This window comes from Mus pahari, chromosome 13, assembly GCF_900095145.1.
Source record: "Mus pahari chromosome 13, PAHARI_EIJ_v1.1, whole genome shotgun sequence".
Taxonomy (NCBI): domain Eukaryota; kingdom Metazoa; phylum Chordata; class Mammalia; order Rodentia; family Muridae; genus Mus; species Mus pahari.
In genome coordinates, this window is record NC_034602.1 from 67,651,041 (window position 1) to 67,668,740 (window position 17,700).

The 17,700-nt window shown below is 46.5% G+C and overlaps 1 protein-coding gene across 1 annotated transcript in view; it reads right to left on the reverse strand.

Moving 5' to 3' along the window:
* Igfbp7 (insulin like growth factor binding protein 7) overlaps positions 1-15,510 on the reverse strand; it is a 61,733-nt gene extending 46,223 nt beyond the window's left edge. The window contains exon 1 of the mRNA XM_021210231.2: positions 14,997-15,510. Coding sequence (XP_021065890.1) covers positions 14,997-15,468 — 472 coding nt within the window. The 5' untranslated portion in view covers positions 15,469-15,510. The remainder of the gene's footprint in view (positions 1-14,996) is intronic.
* Between the last annotated feature and the right edge of the window lie 2,190 nt (positions 15,511-17,700).

Below are 17,700 nucleotides of genomic sequence, written 5' to 3' on the forward strand. Positions count from 1 at the left end.
TTTTTTTGGTTTTTCGAGACAGGGTTTCTCTGTATAGCTCTGGCTGTCCTGGAACTCACTCTGTAGACCAGGCTGGCCTCGAACTCAGAATTCTGCCTGCCTCTGCCTCCCGAGTGCTGGGATTAAAGGCGTGCGCCACCACGTGGATCACATTCCTATCCTGTGGATTGGACATGCGCCTGTGCAATGGTGAGATCTCTGCAGAGGATTCACTTTTTTATTCAGGTGGATTGGAAAGTAATTTGTCCGCAGGCTTCCACTTTTCGGTGGCGAGGTGTTATTTTTTTTAGAAGACTCAGGGATTTATCTGATTACCTCTTCTGATTTCCTTTACTTTTTTGTGCCCCCCCCCCCACCACCACCTCAGGAAGTGAAATGACCCGTTGGTTATTTCATTTCACGAAGCAAACCGATTCAAGCCGTCTCGGAGTTAGATCACTTGCAATTAGTCAGGCTGATCACAGGGATTTGGGGGATCACTTTTATCAAGCTATATCAGACAGTGCCACCGCCAAAACTGGAATCATTTAAATAAATGTACCAAAGAACATCTGTTGATCCTCTGGATACTTTGCTTGACAAGCACATATGTGACCTGACAGAATAAGGCTATGCACTTTCTCCTGCTGGTAGTAATCTGTTACTGGAGACTGCAGAGGTGAGCAGGGAGTTTAATGAAGGATACTCACAGTAGGAACACAAGCTGGAACATGTAGATTAAGAACTATAAACAGAGCCAAGGATGGAGGCACACACCTGTGATCCCAGCACTCTAGAGGCTGAAGCAGAGAGTCGTGAATACCACCAGCCTGGGCTCTATACCAAGACTCTGCCAGAAAGAAAGATGGCAGGCAGGCAAGCTGCAATGAATGAAGAAGCATCTAATACATACAGTAGGCTCCGGCACTCGGGTGTGGCAGGTTTGGGATTGAGTGTGGTGCTTATGCTTGCATTCACAGAAACTCATCTGAATTCTTGGTTTAGCTGTTAACTGTTTCCTGGCAACCGGAGCAGGGCTCGGGCATCCACATACACTGCATCATGGTGGCCTACTTTATAATGTATGAACCGTACCCTATCACAGGCTTCTTCTGGGGATTAAACGGGCGATACCCCATACTCACCCACAGGGAAATTCTCATAAATCCCACTGTGCTGTTATGTTATCTCTCGGTCAAAAAATGTGAAAAATTCTGCCGGAAGCCACAGGCAGCTTCCTCCGCTCTGTAAGTATCTTGTCAGCAGTGTTATTAGCAGGGATAATAGCTTCACAGATGACTGTGCTGGAGGCCAAAGCTCTGGAGGAAAAGAGGAACAAGGACCCCCCCCCCCCAGCCTCTGGAAGGACTCAAGGTCAGCTCCAAGGACAGGGGCTTGCTTTGATTTTGGCAAAGCCCTCAGATTTCTGCCCTGTTAGTTTGTGGGGAGTGGTTGAGCCTTTTTGGTTGTTTTGTTTTGTTTTCAGATACGGTCCTTCCTATGTTGACTCTTCAGCTTCCTGCCACAGATTTATGAGCGCTGGGGCAAAGTTAGCTTTTTTTTTTTTTTTAAATAACAAAAAAAGATCTTTAGTAAAAATAAAAATTAAATTTGCCTATATTCCCAGGACACGCAGAAGCTGCAGAGCAGCTGAAGTTAATTAACAAGTATTTATAAACGTAAAATCTAAATCCATCCTGGTTTGTTCCGCAGGGAGAAACAAGGGACACTGAGTTGTTGGAGACTGACAGGGAGTCAGTGTCCTTCCTCACTGTCCCAGCAGGCCACTGCACCTATTTAAAACTTCCCTTTTAGCTCTTCTGCTAATAGATTAAGAACTATAAACAGAGCCAAGGATGGAGGCACACACCTCCATCTACTGTGTATTTTTTCCTTAGCATTTATCAAGGTATTTAAACACACCTCAAAAGTTAAAAAAACATTATTCTGACGTGTATGGGTGTTTTGACTGAAGGTGTGTCTGTGCCCTACCTGCATGTGCGGTGCCTGCTAGAGGAAGTGGAGTTATAGATGTTTGTAAACTGCCCTAAGGGTGCTGAGAATCAAGCCCGGGTCTTCTGGAAGAGCAGCCAGTGCATGTGAGGGCTGAGCTAGCTCTCCAGCCCCTGGAGGAATCCTGACGGTTCTTTTGCATTAACATTCTATTATTAGTTCAATTATGAACAAACAAGAATAATATCCATTCCTTTTTACCCCCATATGCTATTTTGGGTGAAGGGATAATAAATTCATTTATATACTATTCACTAAGGCAGTTATATTACTTATAAGTACCTATAGTATGCAATCAGGTTAAAATGTGTTTGTTCATTATATGTACAGGTTTCAAGTATGACTATACCCTTGTTCATTTCTCCACTCCAGGAAAATATGCTTCTGGTGATTACTAATAAAGTTACATGTATGCATACATGTGTGATTACTAATAAAGTTACATGTATGCATACATGTGTGTACTTCCTTCATACCTGTGTGTTTTTACTGACTGGGCTTACCAGGGGCTACCCTACCATCTATCTTACCATCTAATTCAGCCTTTCTGCACACTCCAACCAATCAGAGCATGCGTTTTGCAGGATCCATACAGAGATGTCAGTATCTTTCTTGTGACATAAATTCCTTTTGGCACACAGCACAACATGCACAAAAAGCAAGAACTGGATGAGAACCAAAGGGCTAATTTCCCACTATCCTGTAGGAAGGCAGGAAGAAGAAATGGGGGAGCAACCTCACATATAACCTTCCTGCTGCCCTGTGAAATAAGAGTGGAAGTCCTATTTGCAGGGAGTTAATGGTCAGAAGGTCAAGGGTCAGGACAAAATCCAGCTTGCTATGGAACAATAAAGGCAAGGGCAGAATGTGTTTGTTGGATTAAGCACCAAGCCCCAAATGGCTCCTTAAACATCTGTTCTTGTCCACCATTATATTATGGTGGGATATTAAAAGGAGGCCCATCTTACAAAAGGGTTCTGCGTTCAATGTCCTTGAAACGTCCTTACAGCTTGTTGGGATGCTCATTTCCAAATGTCCTCAGACCTCCTTTACAGCCTTTACACTTGCAAACACTTGCTTGTAACCCCAAATTGGACCCTCACTGGGTAGCCTTTAAACAGAAACATGTATACAAAACAAGGTCCCCAGGGTTCATCTGTATCACCTCCCCCCACCTCCCAGGAACAGCAGCTCAGGATTCACTAACTCTGTGCTTGAAGTTAACTAATAGGACACAAACAAATAGTAAGTAATGACCAAATACCACAGCCGCATTCTCTGTTGCGGCCGTCGAACAGAGGGGGAAGGGAGACTAGATGACCTTCTCAGGAGGCTAAACGTCCTGACATTGCTGAATGTTCACTCAGGCAATCTGCATGCCCACTGGTGAGGGTGACAGCATCACTGTGTCAAAGAACAGTGCCGAGAAAGAACAGTGCCGAGAACGTGTCAATCAGAAGGGTCTCAGCCGAGTGAGAAGAGACTCCCCTCTAGCCTGGGGGACCTCGATGTTGAGTGGAGCTAACTCATCCTATTAGAAGATTCCAGAGAGGTTCAGATAGTCCAGACAGAGGCAAAGAAGGTTCCTCTTTCCAATGGGTGCCTGAAAAATCCACCTTCACAGTTCATGCATTTGCTCATTCGGTGCCTACCACATCCCAAGGCTTTGCGAGGCTGGGGACTCAGTGGTGAGGGAAGCAGATGAAAACCTGAGGCTCAAGGAAGACATGCTTTCCAGAAACAGCCGGTAGGCTGGGTCATCAAATTCTCACGTACTGTGATACCGACAGAGGTGAACACATTTCTACTTTGTCCAAACAAGCGAGAACATTGAACTAGCCAGGAGGAAAGACAGAGGCCAGCTCTGAGCTGCCTGCAACATCGTGAGAGGCTATCCTGCGGTTCAAGAGCTTCCATTTGCTATGGTGGACAAACCTGAAAAGTCCCTTGGCTGTAAAACACTGAACTCTGGGCAGGCAGAACAGATACTGTCCCATCGTATAAGAATTTCCCTAAGAATGAGCGTCCCCTATGGTCATGGGAAATCCCGTTAAAAATAATGATAGTCTGGAATCATCTGGAAAGCGTTTATGAGTTCCCTGGCTCAGCTCACGTCCAGACCAATTAAATCAGACTCTTGGGAGTGGAGCTCAGGCAGAGCCTTCTGTGACTCGCCCTGGCGAGCAGACCAGCTGAGGACGACGGCTCCAGAAGGTGCGGTGGCCTTGAACCTGGAAAGTGGCAGTGGCAGGTCATAATGCTCTGCCACGTTCACTCAGCTTGCAGAAGCTGGGTCTGCAAAGCTAGTCATTTTTCTTAGCCCTCCTCTCTGCAGCCTCATTTCTGGTCCACACTTGACAGTAACTGTTATCACCTCTCAGACACAGGCAGCCAACCTAAGTGGGCACCTCCTGAGTCTAAATTTGCTCATTTACAGTCGAATGTTGTGATTTTTTTTTTCAAACGTGTTCCTGCCAAGCTGAGGCTACACGTGTAGGTCAGAGAACAGAAATGCAGAGAAGGAACTATTATATATATATATATATATATATATATATATATATATATATATATATTTTATCAGCAAGACTCTAAGAGCCCAGCGTGTGTGCCCCTGGCACTGATGGCACTCTTCACTTTCCAGAATGTGATTTTTATTCACTGTCCTCTATGAAGCCAAGAGTTTAACACACATGCACACGCACACGCACATGTACACGCACACACACACATACAATTCAAACGACTTATTAGTGAGCATTCCTATGTCAAAGATGCTGGAAGAACACATATGGAAGAGATGGGCCAGTGACTACTGCATTGAATGCCCCCTGAACCCAAAGCTGTGGGCTAAACCAGTAAGGGGCACCAGTAGAAGTCAATACATGTGACACTGAGCTGGAAGACAGACATTTTCTGTGCTCTGAACCACAGTATACATGCTAGCCGTGGAGTTCAAGAACGCATGCCAGTCACTAGACCCTCTTTATGGAGTCTGAGATCCCACAGGGACAGGTGGGATTCCTTTTCCTTGTAGAACAAAGTAGAAGCTTTTAGAGTTTGGTCTGTAGTACTATTATTACCCTACTACGTTATTGTGTAGCCATAAACAAAGTTTTCACATCTAACCTGGGGGACATATAAAGCAGTGTTGTGTTTGCATTGGTCAGAGTAGGACAACATCACACCATTAAAAATGGCCCTCTTTAAAATTTATTTATAAATCTTTGAGAGCAGGTTTTGCTAGATAGCCTAAGCTGGTTTGGAACTTCTAAGCCTCCTGCCCCAGCCTGCTAAGTGTTGGTATTACAAGTGTGTGTGTACCCCTGTACACATGTGGCTTTTGTTGCTATTTCAATGACGCTTAGAAGCTCACTCAGGCTTCATAACGCTAGTAACAGTAAGAATGGAAATGAATCGAAACGAGGCCTTTCCGTGTGCTAGACGCCAATATTGTTTTCCTGCATTATCTCACCTTTAAGTGGACGAGATAATCATAGCTGCTTTTCAGCTAAGGAAACAATGAACGGGGTAAGTTCAGTTCAGACGACAGGGACGAGTCAGACCTGACTGACTCTGTGCTGTATTTCTTTACACATACCATGCAGGTCTTGCCTGCTGTAGCACACTACAAGCATACCACAAGAAGTAAAGGCTGGTTAGAGACAGCCACGTATCAGCCCCGAAGTCCCATTGTCACCATTACCAGCCCTACAGTCACCACGGGTTGGGCTCTGTCTCGGGGCGTATCCTGATTGAGGCCATAGGTTCCAGTCCACGGAGTGCATAAAGATCCTAAGATATCCGAAAAACTTTCTCAGGGTGGTGTTAAGAAAAGGAGGGGTAACCCTCACTTCTAGATGTTGTGTACTGAGCCTCCTGCTTGTCCAAGAGAGAGGCATGCTGAGTGAGTGTTTGCTGATCGGGGTTCTTATGGGGGTGTGTCAGGCGTGGCTCTGGAATCTGGTGACGTATGCAAGGAGCTGAGCAGAGCTCACCACTTAAAACACTTCTGCAGCTCTGTAACTCACAATGGCGAGGGGGGGGGGTGGAGGGTGGGAAAGAAAAGCCTATTTCTTTGAGCTCAGCTAGACAGGAAAAGGGGACAGCCTACAATGATGGGTCAGGCAGAATGGATAAAAAGGAAAAGGCCTCGGAGGAGAGAGCATTTGGGTGGTAGCGAGGGAGTGGGAGGTTCTCTTTGCTCCCTGAGTTTAGAAAGACCTGCCTGGCCCTGCCTTGCCAGTTACCGTCTAGTGAACCAAAGGCTCCGTACACAAAGCCAAGTCAGATCCACTCTACTCCACCACTCCGAGCCTCTGATCTGAGACATACCTGAGCCCACAGGGGCCTCTAGCTCTGAAGCCCAGGCTTGTCAGACATCGGGCAGCATCTTTATCTCTGCCCTGGCTTGCCCTCTCCAGCCGGGCTTAGCATCTTTAATAAGGGGCCACACTGCAGGACCACGCTCCTTGATGTCAGTGCTCATAGAGAAGCGTGCATTTCATTTTCCGTCAAAAGCTGGCGGCTTCCTGAGGGGTTGGTTCCTTTTGGAAGCCAAGGTTGCCATCTAACTGCTGAAGGCCCGATTGAAATTCCCCTTTGGATTCCCGAGTTCTGAAAACTCCCAGGGAGAGTGAACCAGCTTGGAGTCCTGCAGGCCTCGGGCCGCCCCGACACATTCCTGAAGCCTCATTTCTGTGTGGTCCCTTTCAAGACCTTTGGAAAGTTCCAGGAAACCCATTTCTTGATCAATGTTTTCATCTCTGCCTGGAATGGAGCCGGAAGAGAGCAGAGCAGATGTCAGATCCAAAGCCTTTCTGACTCCACCACTTGACCGCTTGGCTGCTAATTTGTGCTGATGTAAATGAAATGCCTGGGAAATGTTTCTCATTCAAGGGAAGACATGCTGTGATAAAACTCATCACTTACACGCTGACTTAAAAAAAAAAAAAAAAAAAAAAAAGAGGCAAGCAAGCTCCCGTAGAAGCTGGAGGTATTCCATCTCCCCCCAAATACCGTGAGAAATAGGGTAATGGCAGTCAACTGCACCAGTGCCTGGTAGAATATTAAAGCATGAGCTTTTCTTCTTCTTCTAGTGTCAAAATGGAATATGATGAGTTGAGTTCTCAAATTCTTCCACGAATTTTCCCTCTGCACCTTGTCAAGAGTGCTAACTGGTGCTGGAGAGGTGGCTCAGCAATTAAGGGCACTGTGCTGATCTTCTGTTGAACTAGAAGTTCAACTCCTAGTACCACGTGGCAGCTTGAAACGGTTGGTAATTCCAATTCCCGGGTATCCAAAAACCCTCACACAGACAAACTTGCGGGCAAACTACCAACGCACATGAAATAAAAATAAATGAAGAGTCTAATGCCACCACTACCCACAAATAGGCTTCAGTACCAATGAATACAAATTGATGCACAAAAGTGGTGCTAACCCACGCACCACCCTAAGGTGTGCAGTAGATACTCAAGTTGAGAAAGAAGAGAGACGCTGGGATTACAGTACGCAGGTCATCGTCTTGTGAAGGAGGAAGCCTAAATTGTACCACTACTCGCTGTTACACTGAAGTTGTGACAGCCGCCTTTTTACAGTAGGCAGCTCTGTGAATCTGTCAGCTCGGCTTGGCCTTGGTCTCATGGACACTGTCCTGTGGCTTGATGAGGATCAACCTCATGAACGGGCCTTTGTCAACGCTGGGTTACTCAGCCTGTTTTACCTGGCTTGAACCGTTCTTAGTTTTCAGAGGCAAGACTTCTGTGTTACTCTGGCCTGCTTCTGGGAACAGCAGGATTTCCTCCCTGGATTTCCTGGACAGCTATGCTGCCTCCCCCCCTGCACCCCCTGTTCCTCCTGCCCCCTCCCAACATTCTGCTGGGTTGGAGATGTTAGAGGGGTGGGGCCTGCTATAAGCCCCAGCTGTGGCTAGTTAATCTTGTCCTGTGTGAACCCAGAAAGCTATTTGGCACACTAGCTTTTTCAAAAGGGTCAGATTGTTTGGCCATTAATTGAATTTGGGATAAAACACGATTCAACTCTTTAACACATATACATTTCAAGTGAAAAGGAGATACACTACCCCCCTCCCCCATTACTGTGGCTTTCATCTCTTGTTCCATCAGAGTCTTAGTGTACAGTGTGTATAGGGGTGCTCTTCACCATGGGCATTTTGAGCCCCTCTATCCTGACTTCACTCCTAAAGAGTAAAGGATATCTGGGGACATCTTTACTATTACCTTAAGTGAACAGGCACATGAATTACTGGATATACTTAAGTTTCCGTCATTTTCAAAACTTTCTGATCTTGTCACTCATAAACTCCCAAAGGGAGGGACATTCATGGATTCCCCTGGCTTAGTTCTTTGGACAGGAATTGTCTTTCCTTTCTGCTGGTTCCTAAGAAGATGTTTGTGCTATAGTTAAAGGCATAGAGGCTAAGTCAGAACCCATATGGGACATCTGGAGGCAGAGAAAGCTCCCAGTCCAATCCCCTGGGAGGCAGATTTTAGAACCAGGGAGGCCCACTGCCCTTAGACCCTACCCAGACTTAGAGAAGCCAGCTGCCCTTGGACTCCAACCAAGGGCATTGTGTCAGTGAGCTGTCCAAAAGAACACTCCGTATAAGGCAGTTTCTTCTAGGAGGCAAGTCTCTAGTGAACCCTTCTAGGGACAGGACAGAAATGACACACTAAGGATGCCAGTTACTGCCTGCTCAGCTCCATCATTCCATCTCAGAGCTGACCATGAAGGAGGGGAGAGTGGTGATGGCCTCCTCTACTCTGCCCTCCTGACTGAGGTTACTTCTCAGCTCTAATGGGGGGGCTTTCTCGACTCCCACACAACCACGCTACAGTTTTCATGACACGGGTTTCTTCCCGGTGTGTAATCTGAATGTGCCCGTGGCTATTTAATTTGGGCTTTTAAGTTCGATTTCCTTGAAGAACTCTGGACCGGGCACTTGCCATTTAATAACCAATTCCCAAACTAGGTAGACTGTACCTTGTTCTGTGGAGTGCTTTTCTCTAAAACAGTAGTTCTCAACCTGTGGGTTGTGACTCCCTTTGGGGGGGGGGGTCCCATATCAGAGACTGTAGCAAAATTACGGTTATGAAGTAGCGATGAAATGGCTTTATGGTTGGGGGTCACCACAACATGGGGAACTGTATTAGAGGGTCGCAGCTTGAGGAAGGCAGAGAACCGCTGCTCTAAAGGGAGCCTTTACTCTCCCTTCAAAGTTGCCTGTCCCCTTCCTGAAGCTACTCCAGGAGCTCAGAGTTTCCCTAACAATTTGGTGACTGAAACAGGATCAAGCTATAAGGAAGAATTAGTGATCTGCTCACCGTTCTAGAAGCTTCTACGTTTAACGAGGGCAAACAGGGCCAAGAAAGTTATAAAACTATAGAGGCATTGTTATTGGGTTGGGGCAGGTTTTTTTTCCAACATAATATTTTTATCGATTATTTGAGAATTTCAGAGACCTGGATCACGCTTACTTTCCAGTCCTCTTGGGTCTACCCCCCACCCTTGTGACACCCCCCCCCCCAAAAAAAAAGGAGGAAGAAGAAGAGGAAGAGGAGGAAGAGGAGGAGGAGGAAGAGGAGGAGGGGGAGGGGGAGGAGGAGGAGGAGGAGGAGGGGGAGAAGAAAACAAGTCCAGTTTATGTTGCCCATATATGTACTGGAGTATGGGCAAACTCCCAGCGGCCAGCCCCTTAAAGAAAGCTGAGTCTTCCCCTCCTGCATCCCCACCAGAAGCCATCAGTTGTGGAGAGCTTCACGTCAGCATCCTTGTCACAGTTTGAAAGTGTTCTCTTCATGGCTTTCTGCCTAGGCTGTTACTTGGGGCTGGGGGGTGTGGGGGTGAGGGGTTCTCACAGAATCCTTGTGTATGTCTCTTTCTCACCCGTGAGTCTGCAGTCAGTGACTCTCTTGGAGGCAACTCTCTCTCTTCTCTCTGTTTCTCTGATCTGACAGCAAGGACAGAGAGTAATGGTGGGGCTGTAATTCAGAGGCAGTCCTGGCTGATACGCAAGCAAGCTAAGACTGAACTTAGTAAGACGGTGTTCAGAAGTATCAGGGACACTGGGCACTCCCAGATAAACACAGCCTGCCCTGGCAAGTTAGGGTCTCGAGACTGGCACTTCTTAGACTTTTTTTCTAATTGTCTTTTGTGTTCTTTGATTAACCCCTCTTCAATTCTTCCTATACCAACGTCACCATCCACCTCTGTAAAAAGAGGACCTTCTGTTCTCTGTTCCTGTGAGTTTGACATTTTAAGTTTCCATGTAGAAACAAGATCATGTGGTATTTGTCTCTTTGACTTATTTTATAACTTATTTAACATAGTCTTTCAAGTTTATCCATGTTGTCACAAATGACAAGATTCCCTTCTTTTGTAAGGCTACATGCTATTCCATGTCCTCGTCCTTCTGACTCCATTCACACCCCCATACTTGATCTTCTTCATCTGTTTTATTTATTTATTTATTTATTTATTTATTTATTTATTTATTTATTTATTTATTTCTCTGTCTCAACCAGGATATCACTCCCCCAAGAAGACATTATTGGCTTTCTCCCTACATCTAGACACCATTCCCCCAACATAAATCTGCTCTTTTTGCAAGACAGAGTTATCTTAACAAAACATTACATGGACATGTCTGGTCTCAAGATAAACCAGTCCCCTGACAAGTTCATTGGCTGTTGGAATTCCTCTGCTCCAGCTTCCAGTGGAGTTCCTGGGTTCATTCAAGGATAGGAATGGCACAGTAGCATTTACATGACAGGTTACCAACCTGAAAATAAGTTTAAAATGAATTCCTTAAAGAAAGGGTTTTAAATTTGCCAAATAAGCTTCATTGAATTTTGTTTTGTTTTAACTTACAACACAGCTCCTGGACCTGACTGTAGCTATCAATATGATGAGTGTCTGAGGATTTGGTGGAAAGTGACCATGGTATCAGAACTCAAGATGGCTGAGTCAGATAAATTCCCTGCTTAGACTTTCAGGAAGGCACAAGAATAAGGTGGAGGTGTGTGTGTGTGTGTGTGTGTGTGTGTGTGTGTGTGTGAAGGACACACAGCAGGGAGCCCACTGTCTACATTCCAAGAGGAAGGCACTTCCCCCAGGGCCTCCTCTGTCTGACAAACAAACATATACCAAGCTCTAACTGTTAGCCAGACATCGTGTTTGAAAGGCATTATAAGGCAGAGGCTGTCCTTTATGCTAGGAGATAGACATGTTAAGGAGATGGTGGGATGGTCCATACAGCACAGCTTATTCTCCACTCAGGAGGACAGCCCTGATCCCCCTCACATCTGTGCTCTCTGGCTCATGGCACTGCTCCACCCACCCCACTCACTACCTACCGCACTCACCCCTAGCCTCGATCCCATTTACCCATTGTATATTCTTCAGGGTACACACAACTATGTAAAAGTATCATTTGTTTCTGTCTAAAGCTTACACTGAACTCTGCAAGTAAGAACTTGTGTCTATTCATTCAAAGTTGCTCACCCCAAGGCTAGAAGAGTGTTGGGGGTTCTCTCATTCATCAGTCCATTCAAGTACTGATCTGGGCCCTTGGAGACTAGGGCTCACTGGGCAACAAAGATTCTCTTCTTATCTAGAGCCAACTTTCTGGTTGAGCAAGGACACCGCTTTTCATCCAGTGGTTTCCCCAGTTAATTGGCGTGTCATTTAATCATCATAAAACCCTGTGACATAACTGTAACCCCATTCTACAGGTGAGGAACCCTACGGACAGACAGGCCATGAGAGAACAAAGCTGGTGGTTCATGGTAGAGTTAACATTCATATTCAGGGAGTCAGGTCTACAGCTGATTGTCAGCTATGGAACCTTTGTACAAACACACAGCATGGGTCCGGTAAGAATTTCCTGATGTTGAACAGTACTAGAACAATTACGTCGTTATGGAGCAGGGAAAAGTCAGGTCTCACCAAGAAAGTGACAAGAATTCCAAGGGAGGGTGTGTGTCTGTCTCTCTGTGTGTCCTGTGTGTGTATCCTTGTGTGCATGTCCCTGTGTGTGTGTGTGTCTGTGTGTCTGTATGCAGGTTGTAGGCAGGAGGCACTCTAGGCAGATGACAGTTCCAAAGGCAGGTAGAACAGCAGCCATATAATCTAGCAGGAGCGCAGGGAGCCTGGAGGGAAGAGGTCTGATGGAATGGCACTGTGAAGACCCTCCTATTGCCTGAGTGGCAGTTCGAACTGAGCCATGGAAGGACTAAGAAGAGAGATTGAGGGGTGGCATTCTAGGGTCTGTAAATAACATTTCTGAAGGGTGAGAAAATGGTACCCAAATATATTAGAGTAACTACATGGGTACCCAGGAACTCAGATGTAAAGGACTATAAGAGAAAGGTCTGAGAACTGGGATAGGAGCAACATCTTCTGTCCTGGCACCATGGCTATTCATCATGACCCGCATCATCTCTGTCCTGATTCTTTTTATTAAACTGAATCGTCACTTGTTCCCCCGACCCCTGTCCAGTTAGCCAAGGACCTCAGTGAATTCTACTGGCACTCAGCTCACAGTGACTGCCCCAAGACTTGAGATTATTAGCTCTTCCACTGCAGGAATACAGAACCAAGCAGGGCCAGCTCTCTCATTCTGGAAGGCATTAAATGGTCATCTCAGTGAAGAGAAACCAGGAGGGGCTCCAGGGATCCAGGGAAAGTGCTCGGCAGTTTGTAACCAGTATGTACTTCCTTCATCCTCAAGACCAGATTTGCTCCGCACGTCCCCGGCTATACACAGCTGAAGGTGGCTAGCTGCTCAGTAAATATTATGCCTAATGAAAACAGAGGAGCAGAATGTAGATGGCCTATTTCACTTGGGCTGAGTTCTGCAAAAATACACCTTCTCTCCCTCAATGCAAACACAATGCAGGTTTCTTTGGGGGGGAAAGAAACTGGCAGAAGAGGGAGGAAATACATTTTTACTCTCTCAAAGACCCAGTGCTAAATGGTACATAAGGAAGCGGTGCTCTGGCTATTTAGCTGTTATCGTTATTAAAGTGTCCCTAGGACCCCAAATAAGTACATGATCACCCACTCTCCTCTGCTGTGGAAAGGTACTCTGGAGGCTCTCTGGAGGCTCCCTAGCCCCTCCTGCTCTTCCTGACACCCTCCGATCAGCCTTAGAAGCTGGCCCCCATGTGTGTCAGGGTGAGACGGAGAGATGACAGACTGACTTATGTCGAGGTTTCCAGTTTTAGATGCTATTTCTCTCCAGCTTCCTGAACATAGAGGAAGGCAGGCTGTACCCTTAAAGTGGTTTGCAGCCTAGAGAGGGACCAAAGAGCTGGGTGTCCCTGGCAATGAGGCAGACTGGACTGGTTCCTTCTTATTTCTTCATCACACCGTGTGAGTGTGTAGGGAAGGAAGTAGCAAGAGAGAAACTGATAAAATTCCAAAAAACCACAGGAGAATAGAGGGGAACAACTGGGGAGGAAGAAGTAGCATGGGGAGAGGAGTGGAGTAGGTAATGATGAGGCTAAATATAATAAAAGTTCACTTATGAAATGTCATGACAAAACCTATCATTTGTATAATTACTAAGTTATTTTTATTAATTATAAAGTGATATAAATTATCCTGTTTTATAAATATGTAATATATAAATAATATACAACACATACAAGTATATAGTATTATATATGTAATAAGTATATGTCAAAATATAAAATAATATAAACATACAAAATAATAAAAAATTAACAAAATAAACTCGCCACAGATGAAGAAACACCACTTGGGAAGTCACCAGGCTAATCTGCTCTGATAGGGCAAAGATGTCTGCCTCTGAGTCTCTGGGGAAGAAGTTTCCCCCTTGGGATGTTTATAAGAAACTCTCAATATTTGGAACGAATTTGTAATGTGCATTTCCCTTCACGATGTGACTGTCATGCAAGAGCCAAAGGGGAAAATGGCATTTTCCATTGGAAACATGGATATCTGGTCTATGATTTTATAAATGTGAGATGGTAATATCCTAAGTGGGTAACTGCGAGTTACACCATGTAAGGCTTTCAATGGCGAACTTTGAAGCGAATGGCACACAGCCTATTTGCATACGGATTTCTGGGAAAAGCTGTAAAGAAAGAACTGTTCCTTGGAAAGTCTGGAGAAAGCCTGAACTGTGTTCAAGAAGCAACAGCTGACGTTCCTCCCCTCCCCTCCTACCTTGGGTGAGGCCGGGGCAGCAGCTGCCAGAGCAGGGCTCTAACTTTCCCTCGAAACGACTGCTCATGGAAAATGTTATTTCAGGCACTAGGAGTTAAAGTTTCTGATTTCTTTTTTCCTCCCAACCACAGACTTCATTTGTGCAAGTTTGGATTAGTATGGGATACAATAGACAAACACAATGTCAAAGCCATTCCTGCGGAACCTTGCATCCTGTGGACAAATTATGAAGAAACATAACCAAGACCCGAGATGAAAAACAACATGGTCAGAGGGTTCACAACATCAAAGCGTTTGTGTTTCTTTTAACCCTCAAGTAGAAGCTAGATTACCGTTTGATAATTGGAAACGCCAGTACTTGAATATTAATATGAACTTCAACTTAAAAATGTATCTAGTTACTAAATCGACTTTCTGAAAGTCTTTCCTTTGTATTTCTCTGCTAACCCCGTCTACCCATCTCTCTGTACACACTCAAAAGAAAGAAGGACGAGAAAGGTTTTCAAGAGTGTGGAGGCTTTTGAAACTTGCCCTTCAGGTTAGTTGGGTAAATTGTGCCTCAGAGTCTCGGAAAATCTTTTCTATATTTACACCAGTTACTGAGATTTCTCACTTTCTTGGCGCACACAGGCAACTCCAAATAAAACCATCCCAAGAGAACCGAGGAGACGTTTCTCCTGGCTCGGCACCGGGTTAGCCATCAACTCCTCCCTCCCGCGGGTCTCCAGGGATGCTCTGCGGCGGCGGGGGAGGAGGGAGAAGTGGGCGGGGAAGGCGCTGGTGCCCACCTTGCTCGCAGGTGCCCTTGCTGACCTGGGTGATGGCCTTCTCCCCGCGGCTCTCGGCGCGCAGGCTGGCGGCGCGCAGCTGGCAGCCGCTGGGGTAGGTGATGCCGTCGCTGCCGCACACCGGGTAGCGGCTCTTGCACACGCACACGGCGAGGGTCGCGGGACCGCCGGCTGCTGCCCCGGCTTTACCCTTCCGCCTCTTGCGGCTCTTCACGCACTCCATGCCCGGCGCGCAGTGCCCCCTGCCGGCCGCGCCGCCCCCGCACGGCTCACCCTCGCCGCGAGCGCACACCGGGCAGCAGCCGCACGCGTCGCGGGTCTCACCCAGCGGGCAGCCGAGCGGGGGCAGCGCGGGGCAGGAGGCCGGCACGCACGGGCCGCAGGCATCCGAAGAGGAGGAAGAGGAGAGGGGCAGGAGCAGGAGCAGCAGTCCGGCTGCACCCAGCAGCAGGGCGCGCGGCGGCCCCTCCATCGTCGGGTGGCTGGACGCGAGCGCGCGAGTGAGCAGCTCGGGTCCCGGAGGCCAACCCTTAAAGTCGCTGCCCCGCCCGGTGCTCCGCGGGAGCCCTCCCCGGGGCGGAGTGTCAGCCCGCTGCCCGTCCCGCTCCGCCCGCCCGGGATCCGGCCTCCCACCGTCGCCGCCGTGGGCATCCTCACTGCCCTGGCGAGCTCGCCCCACGCCCACCACGCGTGCTGGCCGGCTTCTGCTCAGCCCCCTGCCCCTGTCCTCACTCTCCAGCACTGGAGGGAGCGCGCCTCCCGCTTCCTCTCCTGCTCGCTTTCCAGATCCAGCTATTTTTTTTTTTAAACTTTTTTTTTTTTTTTTTTTTTTAACAACTAGGACTTTATGAGAATGCACTGTTTACTTCATTAAATTCTCGTGGGTCTGGGAAACCTGAGTGCTTTGTGGTTACTCTTTTAAGGACAGACCACGAAGGGAGTAGGGTTTGTGTCCTCTTTGGCTACAGGGCTGGTGTGGTTTTTGATTCCATATTCTTCTTTTTGGAACCTCATAATCTTTCTCTTCTCTCATATCACCCAAACTATCTGATGCTGAGTCAAGTTTAAATTTCTTTTTAAAAGTTATGGTTCTAGATTTATTTGTTTTTATTTTATGTGTACGGATGTTCTGGCTGCATGTATGTGTGTGTACATTATGTGTTGCCTGGTGGATGTTACTGGAGTTATAGACAGTTGTTAGCCACCTTGTGGGTGCTGGGAATCTAACTCAGGTCTTGGACGTGAAGCCAGTGCTCTCTTAACTGCTAAGCCGTTTTACCAGTCCCTTTTTTTTTTTTTTTTTTTTTTTTAAAAGCATTTTTATTTTGTGTTTGTGAGTGAGTATGTATGTTTGTGGGTCCACGTGCCAAATGTGTGGAGGTTAGAGAACAACTTGGGGCAGCTGATTTTCTCTATTATGTAGGTCCTAAGGCTTGAATTCTGGTTATCAGGCTGGTTCCCAAACCACTGGCCTGGGTTATTAAACACGCAGAGAATACCTTTTAGAGGAAGGCTACTATTGGGCCTGCAGGGACAATGGTCTCGTGTCCTGTTTCTTTAGGATATTTAGCAGTTCATCATTCACACTGATAGCCGTGACCAGGGATCCGGGTCTGTGGTCCCAGAAGGAAGAGTTCAGAGACAGAGCTCACTGGAGTCCACAGAAGCACTCGTCTTAGGGGCTATATTCAAAGAACACAAAACATTCGCTCAGTTTAAGGGTTAATGAACTCAATGTCAAACGATTAAATTATAAACACCTGGCCCAGAAACACATCTTCCCACTTCAAAAACCAAAATGACCATGTTCCTAATGAATAACTGTCACAAGAGCAGTAATCACAAGTCCCTGGCTGGTCTGCAAACAGCTGTAGGGGAAGGAAGGCTGGCAGAGGGCCAGGGTTGTGGAGCCCTCAGGAGGGCTGAGCTGCATCCTCTCTCTCCATGAGCACAGAAGGTGTGACGTCTAGATGACCAAAGCCAGTGCACCCATTGATCACATATTAGGTGGCACCACATGGTACAGAAGTGACATGATAGGATGACTACCGGGCCGGAGGACCTGCCTAGGCCTGTGTCACTTCTTTTTTTTTTTTTTTTTCCCAGAATTTGTAGCAAGGTGTGTGGTTGTTCCTACGAGTCTGTCCCTGACTACTGCACACTTTAAAAACATTAAATACTTACAAAACCAGCAAGTTGAGAACTCTAGTCCCACCTAGAAAAGGGGCTACTGATTTCTGGCTTCTCTTCAGCATATTCTAGAAGAGGGGTGTGTTTTTTAGAGTTTAGATACAGACATGATAGTTTTTTTTTTTTTTTTTTTTTTTAGCATATGCTTGGTTTTGTCCCACAACAAGAGAAGTTTATTAGTAAACGTGGTCTTAGTAAATTTGGTCTTAATCAGACCAAACATAGAGTCTGCTTCCTGTTCAGCTTCAATTTTATTAACCTATTGCTAGAGATCTCAGGTTGATTCAACAATCTATTATGGCTATTTCTCATAGCTTCAGGTTCCCCAGAAGTCAAAGTTGCTGCAACACAAGGACTTCAGGGCAAGTCATTTACTTGGAAGGCCACATAGAGGCATATCTTTTGGGAGTGTGACAGAAAGGAAGTGAACAAGAAGGAACGATGGCAATAAAAGATGCATATATTGGTGGCAGTCTCCTGTGTGTGTGTCCCTGTGTCTGTATGTCCATGTGTG